The following is a 15,474-nucleotide window of genomic DNA, read 5'->3' as shown; positions in this document are numbered from 1 at the left end:
ATATTTAAATAAATTACAGTATCGATTCATTGAAAATGAAGTCTGCTTCAATGTAAACAAACAAGCCGAAAAAAGTTTGTATATACATTTTATATACAGTGTGTTAATAAGCTATAATGACAAATTCCAAGAGGTGATTCCTCACATTAAAATAAGTTAAAAATTTCTATGGACCTGTGGAGAAAAGTGCATAGTTTCAAAGCTAGGGCTGTCCAGAATCGCGAAAAAGCCAAATTTCAAGAGGCCCTATTTCGAATTCGAGAAATCGTGGAGTGCTGGTCCTTATCAGCGTAAAGGAAGTCACGCATACACAATCCAAAAATGCTAGTTTCATTAATGTTCAATGGGTGTGCAGAGTATTCCCTGCAGGGTGAAATTCCCAGACATGCCATCAACCGAATTTTGATATATGTTCTTACTTTGTGATTGGCCCAAAGTAGGCAAATGATAAGCCTTGACAGCAGTGAATACGGAATCCTTTGGCGTGATGTCGGAAATGTTCAGGATTGTCAATAGAAGGGTCTCTCGTACTCGGGAAAAAGCATGGTGCGGTGTTTTCTTTCAAGCTTATAAGTGAAGAAAACGTGAAATATAATTTGACAAAATACATCGGATCACACGTTATTCCGAACACACACACACACACAGAAAAAAAAAACATGGAGCTGCCGGTTCCTAAAACGTTTGACTTCCCTCCGAAGCACTGGATGTCGATTGTTGTCAAGGCTTACCTCCTGCCTACTTTGGACTCTCCTTGAAATCAAAGTATGTCTGAAAACTATTCAAAGTATATTTGAGAAATATACAATGTACAGAATAACTTCCACACCCACTGAAAATTGATGTAATATATATTTTTGGATAGTGTATGTGTGACTTCCTTTACGCTAATAAGAACCACCATCCACAGTTTCTGGAATTCGAAATAGGGCCTGTTCAAATGTAGCTTTTTCGCGATTTTAAATAGCCCTAGCTCTGAAATTATGCACTTTTCGCAATATGTCCACATGGTTTTTCTCTTATTTTGATGTGACGAATCACCTCTTACTCTGCTCTGAAATTATGCACTTTTCGCAATATGTCCACATGAATTTTTTCTCTTATTTTGATGTGACGAATCACCTCTTACAGTCTATCGGTATAGTCCATTAACAGCCTGTATATAACTCAATAAAAGATTTGATCCAAATCTCAAGAATAAACCGCATTAACCTGTCAGTTGGTTAAAAGTAGTAGTCGTAACATACTGTATTTAGGACTTCTCATTAATCTATGAGAAGAAAAAAATACTATTTACCTCAAGATTTAAAAAAAGAAGCCTTTGCTATTATTTCACAGATATCAGTGATGACAGTGAAACACAAGAAAGGTATTTTTGTATGTGTATTTAATTACAGATTAGGAATACTATAAAGAAAAATTTTTTCTCTTGTTCATGTCTGACATAATTTTTGTCTTTCGTCTATTGTAGAAGTGACCATCACGGCATATTAATCTAAAAAGAAATCGTAATTTTAAGTCTTTGCTATTGCAATGAGTATTCACGTAAACTTCAGTTATACATATGTAAATGTTAAAATAATAGAAGTGGTCTGTCTAAAAAAAATACTAATTTCGTAACTTTTAAAGTCGTCTCGTTTCAATTTAACGTTAAAGTAGTCTCCTTAAAGCTTCAGGCATTCCTCCTTTCGGTTGCATTCTTTGGAATATTTCTAAAAAGCCTTTAGAAATAGTTACGCCTACTATTGCGCTACAATGAATGTCTTCAAATGAATAAAAGAAATCCGTTTCAGACTTCTGTAATTTTATCTGAAGCCCTGAGAGCTACGCGAGCAACAACGTATTGGTTTTGTCTACACTAACACATTGATGAGAGTGGCTGGATTGCAATACATTGCCCTTAAAACCAGACGTTAATGTAAATTTGAAATTACCACATGTGATCGCTTCAGCTAACACTGAATCGTTCTTCCTTTCTAGGCATAACGTGATTTAAAGCCAAGGCTAATTGGGATTGCGGTTGCGTACAATATGTAGTTGTCAGAGCCAAGTGATCAACGGCCAGTGTAGTGCTCAATTCTAACATTCCGTTTTGTCTTTTGTTTTAGGTCTTTACTTTTCTGATAACTGTAAACAACTGCATTGAAATTTCTTAGGGAGTACATACATTAATATTCAGAGATAATGGCAATCTACGTATACTGCGATTTAAGTCTGAACAGTTAGATCAAAAACTACGTTGCATTTAGCCCCCAAACTACAGCATGCTTAGCTTCAAGTTATGTTCTATTTAGCTCAAAAATTACGTTCTATTTAGCTGAAAAAAAAATACATTGGGCCTTATTCAGAGTCGTTTTGACGTATGATTAGCGCCGTAACTTAGATTTTTTTTTGGCGGGTACAAGCATTAATATCGTATTTGGGCCCCCTAGAAAAAATTGTTTTTCTAATTTTTGGCCCCCCTCTTTCCATCTTTCTCTTACTCTTTATGGGTTCCCCGGAGCATGTGCGTCCTCCAGCACAACAAAGTCTGCGGGGCCGTTACGCCCCTGGGCTCGTTCCATACATGATAAATTAATTAAGGGGACAATATTGACAAATCTCGAAGCCATACGAATAAATATTTTTTTCTAGGATCCCTAATAGTATACATTTTTACTGAATTGGGCCCACGACTCAAATTTGTTTTATTTACCTTTTGTGTGCTCTTTTTGTTTATGTATTGTAATGAACCTGTTTGATGCTTCATTTATAATTTCATGTTCGTATCGTATATGAAGTAAGAAAATTTTTGTCTTAAAATGGACCCCTCTCGAACGGCGGGAAGCTTCTCTGGTGGGGGCAGTTGTCCCCCTTCCCTCCACAAGTTACGGTCCTGTGTTCTTCGTTTTCTTTTTTAGAAAATAACTTTTACAAGAAGGCATTCGGTTTCAGAATTTTAGTTTCGAGCTAACTATAGCCTGTCAAGTATTGAAGAAGTGAAATATGTATACTCGTAAAAATAAATAAATAAATAAATAAATAAAATAATAATAATAATAATAATAATAATAATAATAATAATAATAATAATAATAATAATAATAATAATAATAATAATAATCGTCCTTCCTTAAATTTTCTTTTTTCTGTCCAAGAATGACCTTTAATTGCTATTTGAACAGTATTTGTTGCGTTTTGGTATGTTCAATGATTTAGAAATTCAATTGTTTATAATTATGGCGACAAAAACCTGTACAATGTAATATTTCACACGCTAAGGACCAGATCAACCACCATGCCAAGTTTAATTCCTATCGGATGTAGGGATGGTACCGAGACCGAGACTAGTCTCGGTCTCGTCTCGGTCTCGTCTCGAATTATCGAGACGAGACCGAGACCGAGACGGGCTTTTATATATCGAGACGAGACCGAGACCGAGACGGATTTTATATAACCGAGACGAGACCGAGACCGAGACAGGCCTCTATAAATCGAGACGAGACCGAGACGAGACAGGTCAGTCTCGAAAGTCTCGGTCTCGTCTCGAATATTGATAAAAATTAAAATTGTCTTCACTCAAATTTTCTTTCGTCGCAGTGTTAGATAATATGGGAACGGTTGACTGATGTACAGTCCTGTATTTAGGGGGTGCCTATCAGGCTCAAGCCCCTCCCGAAATAAATTTGTGACTATTTTTCGCACTGCACGTACAGCACAAATGTTTCTTACCCGTTTCTCAAACCTCTCCCGAAACAAAATCCACTGCTGATGTAGCCTTCTCTGTCCGTCTTTCTGTCTGTCTCTCTCTCTATCTATCTATCTATCTATATCTATCTATCTATCTATCTATCTATCTATATATATATATATATATATATATATATATATATATATATATATATATATATATATATATATATCAACAACGTTTGGGAGGTGATTCCTGACACCAAGATAAGACAAAAAGTATAGACCAACCTGGGTGCACAAATGCTTACTTTTGGAATTATAGGCTGCCGGAAACATGAAAAAATGAACTTTAATGGTCCCTAGCTCCAATACTATAGGATCTACGGTAGTCGGATCAAGACTTTACTTAGGAACTATTATGTGACCTATCCAAAAATACATGTTTCAGAATCCTGCGGTACTCACGCAACAATTTTCAAAAAAAGGAGTTTGGCTAAGGGCATATAATTTTAAGTACTCACCAACTACCTCTGTAAAAGCAGTTGCAGAAGTACCGCAAGATACTGATACATGGATATTTGGATAGGGCACATACTAGTTCTTAGTTGAAGTCTTGACCCGACTACGGTAGATCCCATAGTATTGGAGCTATGCTGTAGCATAGCTAGAATATTTTTCAAGGGGGCCAGTGAAGGGACCACGAAAATTTTGAGGGGGGCATCTTCAATGAATGGAAAAACTTGATTCATATACTCACAAAACTTGTAAGGTTCAATCACAAGCTAAAATGTACTGAATAATTTAAAAATCATTGAATATGCATATCTTATTCTATCCATTAGGCCTATCCTATCCAAAAGCACTATTAAAAAAAAAAAAAAAAAAAAAAAAGCAGAAATACGATAACTACTTATTTTTTAGTAGTCGTTAAGAAAATCAAAGCGAACTAGGAAACAAGTCTGTTTATCATATTTATACAGTGGAACATTACTTCTGAAAGTTGAATGGAAACTGTAAACTACAAGCTGTTCGCAGAACATGCCGCGACATCCTTTGTGAGTAAACCTAGTGCTCGTGATTGCTGCCGAACATGAGCAAGGGTTAGGTGACTACTCCACTTAGACGTGACGGCGGAGGTTGACTGCTATAATAGAATTGGACATAAGGCGAAGCTCAAGGTTATAGGCAGTAGTCATCTCAAATTTTACCAGTTCGAAACATTCCTTCTTGCACACATGAGACCAGTTTGCCTGATGGAATGATGGAAGTGAATAAATATCACAAGTTCCAGATTTGTTTTAATACCGCATAATAATATAAATAGTTATTTATATTATTATGTAGATAAACTGTAATAATAATAATAATAATAATAATAATAATAATAATAATAATAATAATAATAATAATAATAATAATAATAATAATAATTATTATTATTATTATTATTATTATTATTATTATTATTAGACCTATTATTATTATTATTATTATTATTATTATTATTATTATTAGTAGTAGTAGTAGTAGTAGTAGTAGTAGTAGTAGTAGTAGTAGTAGTAGTACCAAATTATTTAATGATTACTATGCATTTGTTCTATGTCACCATAGTCAATGAGAATTAACAACTTACTGTACGAATTGTAATAGGTAATGTACGAACACTTCTTTCGTCCAACGCAAGTGTAATGGTTTACTAAAGTGTATGCTATTTGTAAGTAAGTGTCTCATATTTTAGTATAAATTTCAGCATTGAAGCAAATGAGAATGCCGACTGATTTTTCTTTTCTTTCTGGCTCTTTGTCGAAAACAAAAGAGATAACTACGTCAATAAGATACAGGGGTTAAAAGGTAGTTCAGGTGGTGAGATCAATGCATGCATCCCACAGATTTCGGTGAATTAGATCTTGCTGTACTACGAACATAAACTAGTAGAGCTATTTTACTCGAAACGCAGAGCAGTGGTTCAGTGGTAGAGCGTCCACCTTTGGTCCGATCACAGCTCGCGTCAAATGAACTTTGTGGTGGACAAACACCGCGTGCGTGGGTTTTCTTGGGGTTCTGCCGTTTCCTCTCACTTTCTTCATTCCACCATTTCATTCATCTTTCGTCGTCACCGTCACCATTAGCCTAGTTGGCATATCCGTGGGACGTAATTCTTGATTTCATTTCATTTCGGAACGCAGACTATTGCAACATACGGTATTCTGCAGTTGATAACTCTGTTGTGGAGAGATGTTTTGGTAGTAGTTTTACTTGTGGCTACGACTCACTTAGCGTTTGTAAACCTGTAGCTATATCACTGTGTGGGGGGCACTAGGGGGCCAAGATTTTGAGCAAGGGGGCCTGGCCTCCCTGACCTTCCCTTGGCTCCGCCACTGGAGCTGTGGAACATTAAAATTAATTTTTTTCATGTTTTTGGCAGCGTGTAACTCCGAAAGGAAGCATTTTGTCTTATCTTGATGTCAGGAATCACCTCCCAATCGTCGGTGTTATTATATATATATATACAGGCGTCAATTGTAATACTGGGTGCAACACCCTTATTTCATGTGGCTACGTACGTCAGTAAGTGAGAGCATCAATTACTCCTGTGAGAACAGTAAGCATCACTCTCACTTACTGACTATGTCGCCATAGAAATGAGGGTGTTTCACCCAGTATTAAGACTGACACCACTGTCTTGTCATAGTGTTCCCAACAAAAAGCATATTATCCTCGTTTTATCCCAAAATCTGGACTTGGGTTTTTTCTTCAGTGTATATGCAATTATTCAAAGACTTACAGTTAGTAATACGCATTGTGTTGATTTTTGGGTTAACTTGTTTTAGTTTAACGTCCCACGGTTATGCTAGGGCGGCTAAAGGAGACGTGGAGCTACTGATTATAGTGGTACCACTTTGGTCGTTCAACTGTACCCACACCGGGAATCGAACTTGGAACCACGCGAATTGTAGTTAAGCGTGCTGCTTACGGCTCTGTTGTAGTCTGCTTACGTCTCTGCGTGACATCATTGAAATGAGAGCAAAACATAAATTAAATTAAATAAAAATAAATAAATATACTTCACATAAACTACTGCGAAGAGTAGTACGAAGAGTAAAACAAGATATTTGAAAAAGGAAACAAATTATTGCTTTGTCCTACTTAGATGAGTAGCAATAACTCTATGGATTCCCAAAGCTGAATTCGTCGCCACCGAGGGTCGACATTTTCCCTAGCGTACAAAGAGATAGATCTGCAATATTCATGACAATTTATTTAAATTATAGCACTAAATTCTTCAATTTCTTACGTATTATCCTTTCCATATTTCTCAGAGTAGAAATTTTGTAAGCCTGACTGGGTTTTTCGACGCTCTTATAGGTGAGGACCCCGGGACACTGTCTCAGTTGCTCCTGCCTAGTTACGGCTATGCATAGTAATGCATTACGACCTTACGATCTCGTATAAGAAACAGAATGTACTTAAATTGAGACGCGAACTATGCGAAATATCGGACTTTGAATCTAACTTGTTTGTTGATTTCAACCCAAGACCACACATAACAAAGGTGGGTGTCTTAGCTCCCACCACAAGGTTCAGGAAGTCCGTGTTATAAAGTGTAAATTAAATACGTATATATGAAACGCTAATAAAGCATTTGATCAATTAGAAACAAAATATATTGTAGTAATAATTTACCCTATTTGTTAAGATCATGAAAGTTATATTCTGTTTTTGAAATGACAGTCAAAGCAGAATGTATTGGACAATAAATAAGGTATTGTAAAATTTCAATTTCGGTCCGATTTAATACTTTCGAGCTGCTATGTGTTGTGTTATCCGTTAGGAGGTATTGATCAATTCTGATTCAAAGGAAGAAAATAAACTACTGTATAGTACTGGAGTTAATTTAATAGAGTTTAATTGTATAGGCAGTAGTGAGGCTATTTGAGACAAAGTCTATTGCTAGAAAGTGAAATATGGGTTACTATTAGGGTTTTATTCCAGATATGATATACCAACAGACATGGGCGGCGGTTAGGGGGGCAAAGGGGGGCAGTTGCCCCCCACTTTTTTGAAATTACCCATTAATGTATATAGTTTCATTTGGAAATATAAAGTTTTGTATGTATTATTGGCTCATAGAATAAAAATGGTGCCATAAAATATTTGTCGTTCCATGAGTACGTATTGGTTGTCTTCCCGTGGAATTAAGAAAGCTACAGGAATTGCGTTTGAACTGCTATTAAAAATGGACCAAAAATTAACCTATTGGAGCGCCACAATTAGAGCGTACAGTAGAGCGTCGATTATCCGAAGTAATTGGGGGACATGGGTGTTCGGAAACTGGTTTGTTCGGATAATCGAACTGTACTGTACTGTACTGCACTGTACTGGACTGTACTTCTACAGCCAGTGCCAAACCGACAGAAGTGTGCTGATTGTTGAAACACAGCGACTGGCGGCTTGACCGGTCAGCAGCGCCTTATGAAAGCCCCATTAGAAGCAATGTTCCGCCAGCGGTGGCTCAGTGCGGCGACTACTGTGGGAAACTTGGTTTGGAAGTGAGGGGGATGATGGACGTTAGGGTGGGAGAGTAACAGGTGCGAGCGAGTACACAGTTCGGTTAAACGGTCGTTCGGTTGACCGACGTTCGGATAATCGACGTTCTACTGTACTTTAATTTCTTCTTGCAAGTTCTCGATATGTTAGTCAGCTGCTCTGGAACTAATTGAGATAACATTTCGCAAGAAAAGAAGTCCTTCACAAGTTATTCTTTAATTGCACAAAAATCGACAGTTCCTAAAATGTATTTTGTTCTTTCTAATAATAAGGAATATTTTGATTTGATTTTTTTTTAGTTTAACATCCTGTTCAGCAGCGAAGTTATGTGAGATGTGGACTTAATTATCAACGTGGAGTCCGAACCACGTGAACTCCCCCGGGGAATCGAACCCGGGTCTCCCACGTCAAAGGCGTTTACGCTAACCGTTTAGCCACGAAGGAGCTCAGTAAGGAATATTAATTTTGCAGTATAATATAGGAGTTTAGGGGTGTGCATATACAGTTTTGTATATACAATTCAATTTATTAAATTTAGCATAATTCTAGATTTTAGGATTATTTTGTATAACTGAAAAGTGGAGTCACTAAGTATTGCTGAGTTTTGATATATTCCAAGAAAGTGAAAACTGTACTTAATGGCAGCGAACATGTTTCGGGAAGGTGCAAAAGTATTTCTTTAAATGTCGTAGCATATGCTTGTAGTATTCACTATCATTCTAAGAGTAATAACATATATAATAGCATGCGTGGAATTAAAAATAAGTTGTTCATTAATTTCCAGTTTCAATATAACTTTTGCAAAACAAGCCCCATTATTCATTACTATGATTATATGATTAATATTATCCTTTCTGTTTATTTGTTTTGCAAATTTATTAAATATGCCTCTAATCTGATCACACAATTTTCCACACAGATATTCATGAGCAAGGAATCAAATCTCTTCTTACACCTTCGTTGTTTAAGAGTACAAAGGGCTAGTGTCTACTTGCGTTTCTCTTGTCAATTTACTTAATAAAATATGAAATACGATATACGGTATTTTAACTGAAAAAGATAGTATCCTATTAGTTATACAACCTTTCGTTAAACAAAGTGTTACAAGTAACCAGGGAAACTAACATTGATATCAAATATTCAGATCATGTCTTCCCCCCCCCCCACACACACTTTTAACGTCCAACCTCCGCCACTGCCCACAGATGACTGAACCTGGAACACACGCATGGAAAGCATTAGCGCTAGCAAATTAGCTATGAAGAGGTACAGCATACCATAATAGTCAAGAATGAAAGCAAAAAATAAGAAGCGGAAACGACAGACTGTACGATAATAATACTTTCACAATTTTAATTTTACACTATTTATTTCGAGACTTTCGAGACTTTCGAGACGAGACCGAGATTTGGTCCTCGAGACCGAGACCGAGATCGAGACAAGCATCTATTGACCGAGACGAGACCGAGACCGAGACGGCGATTTTTGACTCGAGACGAGACCGAGACCGAGACCGCTGTTTATCAACCGAGACGAGACCGAGACTGTACAAAGTCTCGTCTCGTCTCGTCTCGATACCATCCCTAATCGGATGAGTTCGGTGTATGGGTTTTTATTTCCGAAAATATGACGCAAAATTTGACCACCCATAACTTGCGAGCTGTAAGTTTGCTGAACATAATATTTTATATATTTGCACTGCGGAATTTGATACCGATCGGAATATATACTGCCGCACCTCTCAGCCAGACCATTTCGCTTCTCTCTCTTCGTTCTCACCTTCACTCATGGGCGGCGATTAGGGGGGGCAAAGGGGGGCAGTTGGCTCCCCACACTTTTTTGAAATGACCTATCAATGTATATAATTTCATTTGGAAATATAAAGTTTTAGTATGTATTAATGGTTCATAAAATAAAAATGGTGCCATAAAATATTTGCCGTTCCGTGAGTACGTATTGGTTGTCTTCCCGTACAGGGAAGAAAGCTACATAAATTGCGTTTTAATTGCCACGGAAAATGGCCCAAAAATTAACCTATTGGAGTGCCACAATTCGAGTGTACTTTCATTTCTTCTTACAAGGGCTCGATATGTTAGTCAGTTGCTTTAGAACTAAATGAGATAACATTTCGCAAAAAAGGAAGTTCTTCACAAGCAGTGTTTCTTTCAGAAACAATGTACCGGGGCGCACACTTAGTATTCCGGGGGAGCACTACTGGTACTATTCTACTTATTATTATATTATAGACGTATTATTCGGGTCTCGTTCGGGGGGTGGCATACTCTCAGAGCTTCGGGGTGCCTCCCAAAAGCATGTCTGAAAGAAACACTGTTCACAAATTATTCTTTAATTGCACAAATATCGACAGATCCTAAAATGTCTTTTCTTCTTTCTAATGGTAAGGAATATTTTGATTTGATTTTTTTGAGTTTAACATCCCGTTCAGCAGTGAGGCTATATGAGACGTGGACCTAGTGATTACCGTGGAATACAAACCACATGAACTCCCGCCAGGAATCGAACCCGGGTCTCCCACGTCAAAGGCGCGGCATTGTTTTGCAGTGTAATATATGAATTTACTGATATATATACAGTATACAATTTAGTGAATTCAACATAATTCTAGGTTTTAGGTAGGGATGCGCACGAGACGAGTCGAGACAGAATTTTCCTGACAAAATTCGAGTCGAGACACAGCTCTTCCAATAGAGAATACATTTTTCGAGTCGAGAAATCACTTTTACAGCACATTTTCGAGACGAAACAGCCTCAAATCTTGTCTCGTGGACATCACTAGTTTTATGATTATTTTCCATAACTGGAGTGTGGAGTGATTCTAAGTATTGTTGAGTTTTGATGTATTCCAAGAAAGTGAAAACTGTACCTAATGGCAACGAACATTTTTCGGGAAGCTGCATAAGTATTTCTTTAAATGTCGCAGCATATGCTTGTAGTAATTATTGTTTTTCTAAGAGTAATAACATGTAATAACATGCATGGAATTAAAAATATAAGTTGTTCATTAATTCCCAGTTTCAATATAACTTTTGCGAAACAAGCCTCATTTTTCATTTCTGTTCGATTAATATTATCCTTTCTGTTTGTTTTGCGAATTTATCAAATAACCCCCTAATCTGACCACACAATTTTCCAGACAGAATTTTAAGATGTTCATGAGCAAGGAATCAAATCTTTTCTTACACCTTCGTTGTTTAAGAATACAAAGGGCTAGTATCTACTTGTGTTGCTCTTGTCAATTTACTTAGTAAAATATGAAACGCGATATACGGTACCGGTATTTTAACTGGAAAATACAGTATCCTAATAGTTATACAACCTTTCGTCAAACAAAATGTTAGGAACAACCAAAAAACTAACATTGATATACAAATATTGAGATCATGTCTTGCCCCCCCCCACTTTTGACGTCCAACCGCCGCCACTGCCTTCACTCACTTGTAATGATATTCCTTTATGTTTAAATGTTTGTCCTCGTCTCTCTCCTACTCTAACTCTAATTCTTGTCTTATGGGCCTTTGTCAGTCTCTATGTGTCTTGCTATAAACATTTTATATTCGAGAAGTTCGAGAAAAATAATATTTTTGTTTAACGTACCACGATTATGCCCTTTTGGTTAAAGGAGATGGATAATGAATAAAAGTGAATGATTATCAAACTATTTTTGTACTATCCCAGCGGGAATCGAACCCAGGATCGTGCATACCAGACACATGCTTATCCAGTAAACCAGCGAAAATGATGTGTAGGAGTTCGAAACTAACGTACAAATAAGATTTTTCCATAGATTGCAATGTTAGTTTTAGACCCCTTTAGCTTTCTATACCCTTTTAGGCCCTGCGTTCAGATTTCGTATTTTTACTAACCCCAATTAGTGCTTTATGAATATATGTATACCATGTCTAGATCCCTGATTGTTAGGTGAGAACGTCATTTAGATTTTGTAGTGGTTTAAGTTTCAGAACCCTGAAATTTGATATTACTCCACTTAAACTATTAAGATGGTATTGTATTTGACTTGTTGCCACATCTACACCCGAGAAAAACACATTTACGTGAAAGAAGCTTTGAGAAATTTCGTCGTAGTGACGCTTCATTTTTCTGTTTCAAGTATGAAAAAAATTCGGCTGAGTGGTCTAACAATTTGTTATTATATTTGTCTCCTCGTTCAGTTTTTTACATTTATTTCGGTTATTTTTCAGCTTTTCATGTCACCTTTGTAAAACTTGTACTCTTTTCATAAATCCATATTTTCTATCGAATTGTGTTTTGTACAACGTTAATTGTCTGCAAATAGTTCTCTTATGTTGTCGTCACTTATCTTCACAATTTATATGCATAATTTATATTTACAACTCCTGCCCCCTTACTAATATATTCCAGGTTTTCATTGCATCTCTCCACAAAACTATAGCTTTTTCTAATTTAATTCTAATATGCTTTACATTGGTCGGTGTATGAATGCCAGACTTACAAACAGGTGTACATTTACTTATTTGACAGATAGTACTATTTTACAAAGTTACGTTATTTGTTACTTGAGTTAATCCTTGTAAGTCTATGCATGAAAATATCCAATCTATAACTGGTGTGAGGGGCGAGTTTTTTTTTTTTGGGGGGGGGGAGACAGAAGTTTAGTAGAACTTCTCGACTCCACCAAGATTCCCATACGAAACGAAGCCATCTATATACTAATATGATTTATTCTTCGTATCTTTTCAGGTTTCTAGGCAGCGAAAATCGTGACACGTACTTCAGTAACGTGCAACGTGCTCGAATTCTCTACGAGATCTTGTCAACGTCTCTGTTTGGCAAGAAGAAGAAAGGAGAGGTTGGCATTGACCGTCTCGTGGAGGAAGGAGTTTTCTCTACGGCTTTCCCACTACATGATGTGAGTTTAACCAAGTACTTGGATTATTTATGTTTCCATTTCTTTAATACAGTGAAAGTTCTTGTTCTTCTTGAATATTTCAAACGAAAAAGATTTCAAGGTTTGGGCTTCTTAATCCTAGCAGGACCAAAAGAACGGGGACTATAAAGTATCCACATTTGTGATGTTATATATCGGGTGTTGCAAAATAAGTGTTACAACTCTTGGGAGGTGACTCCTGCCACTGAGACAAGAAAAAAAGTTATCTTCAACTTTTTGCTATCGGACATAGTTTCAGATCTACAAGTAGCCGAAAGCGTGGGAAAATGACTTTCGGACGCCAATAATTCGGAAACTATCCAACATAAAGAGGGCGGGTAAAAAATTCACTGAAGAAGTCATACCTGCTCTATTGAATTTTGTATGTTTCACAATCCTACCGTGCACGCGCAAGGGATTCCCCAAAGGAACGTAGGGAGTCCCGGATAATTGCCAAATGAAACTTGGTCTAAATGGATGTGAATTGATAGGCTTTCTACCAGGTAACAATAATTCGTTTGTCTTAAGTCGATATCTGGAACAAATACAAAATGGCGGACACATTCATGCCCGTTGTGTGTGGTTGCATAATCGCCAGGTACGGATGCTGGCCAACAGTGACGTTCTGAGTATTAAGTATAGCGAATTTGTACTCTAATGCTCTAGAAAGACATCTGGAATCTCGGTAGAGCACAACAGATGAAGCAGGGTGATTCACATGAGTGGAAACACTTAACGAAAAATGCCCAGAAATGCACTCATACTCAGTAAACGTGAGTTCAAAGCGTCGGAAATGTAAGGATTAGCGTCAAGAACATGAAAGCCATTGCCAATTCACCAATAATATTCCCTCAAACCGATGCAATATGATGTGCACGGTTGCATACCAATAAGGATGCAACTGAGGCCAAGTTCAAATTGTGCAATTGGACTCACAAAGAAACTGGGTAAACTAAAGGAATGTCACTAGTGGGATCGCATGATCGATATTGAAATGTGGCCAACGTGTGTGTTGATATCAACATGTAGCTGATGGACAAATGTCAACATGTCCCACTAGTGCTGGGACACCGTCTCACGTGCAAAAACTAGGAAAATAACGTACTATTACATCTGGTGCACCTTTTGGTAGAACGTAACTAGAACATGATTGTATCAATGTCCCCTTTGTTTGGGACATTGTCCCACAGTCGACACACATGAAAAGAAATCTCTTAATGCATGGTTCAAATTCTGATTGAGCGTAAAAATAACAAACTTATATCATGTCACGTCTTCTGAGACATATGACGTACTTGAAATATAGGAAAATACCTCCAGAAATTCGTATCTTACACACAGTGCACACGCCAAGATAAAGACGAAAATGAACCGATTTGGCACATTTAACACTATAGCTGGAACACCATACATATGGAAAATAAAACGACATGAGAAATAGTAAGAAACGTCTTAAAGCTCTGATTGTTTACAACTGTGCAGTAGGAGTAAGAAAAGAAAACACACAAGTATGTCGGGAGGCTGTACAAGAGGGCTTGCCAAACAAAGTGGGTACTCCTCAAAGTAATGAATACAGAGAAAGTGAGGCTCCTTCGAATCTCAGGGCTAGAGCGTTCGCTTTTGCTTGCGTGGTCGCAGTTTCCAATCCTACTGGGAGCCCACGGCCTCAGATTCAAGACCCGAGTAGTTACTTTTCTATTTTTCGCACGTAGGACGATGTCCCAGCAGTAGTGGGACATGTTGACATTTGTTCATTAGCTACATGTTGATAACAACACACACATTGGCCACATTTCAACATCGATCATGCGATCCCACTAGTGACATTCCTTTAGTTTATCCAATTTCTTACTGAGTCCAATTGCACAATTTGAACTTGGCCTCAGCTGTTGCATTCTTATTCATGTTCTTGACGCTAATCCTTACATTTCCGACGCTTTGAACTCACGTTTACTGAGTATGAGTGCATTTCTGGGCATTTTTCGTTAAGTGTTTCCACACATGTGAATCACCCTGCTTCATCTGTTATGCTCTACCGACGCTCCAGATGTCTTTATAGAGCATTTGAGTACAAATTCGCTACAATTAATACTCAGAACGTCACTGTTGGCCAGCATCCGTACCTGGCGATTATGCAACCACACACAACGGGCATGAATGTGTCCGCCATTTTGTATTTGTTCCAGATATCGACTTAAGACAAACGAATTATTGTTACCTGGTAGAAAGCCTATCAATTCATATCCATTTAGACCAAGTTTCATTTGGCAATTATCCGGGACTCCCTACGTTCCTTTGGGGAATCCCTTGCGCGTGCACGGTAGGAT

The 15,474-nt window shown here is 37.4% G+C and overlaps 1 protein-coding gene across 3 annotated transcripts in view; it reads left to right on the top strand.

Annotated features, from left to right (window-relative positions):
* LOC145671096 (anoctamin-7-like) overlaps positions 1-15,474 on the top strand; it is a 1,175,643-nt gene that overhangs the window by 1,081,075 nt on the left and 79,094 nt on the right. For all 3 annotated transcript variants that reach the window (XM_081739856.1, XM_081739857.1, XM_081739858.1), the window contains one exon: positions 12,961-13,129. In XM_081739856.1, the coding sequence (XP_081595982.1) occupies positions 12,961-13,129 (169 nt within the window). The remainder of the gene's footprint in view (positions 1-12,960; positions 13,130-15,474) is intronic.

This window comes from Thermobia domestica, chromosome 15 (genome assembly GCF_964235325.1).
Source record: "Thermobia domestica chromosome 15, izTheDome1.hap1.1, whole genome shotgun sequence".
Taxonomy (NCBI): domain Eukaryota; kingdom Metazoa; phylum Arthropoda; class Insecta; order Zygentoma; family Lepismatidae; genus Thermobia; species Thermobia domestica.
The sequence above is the reverse complement of the archived record's forward strand: the minus strand, read 5'-3'. Positions and strand labels throughout refer to the sequence as shown.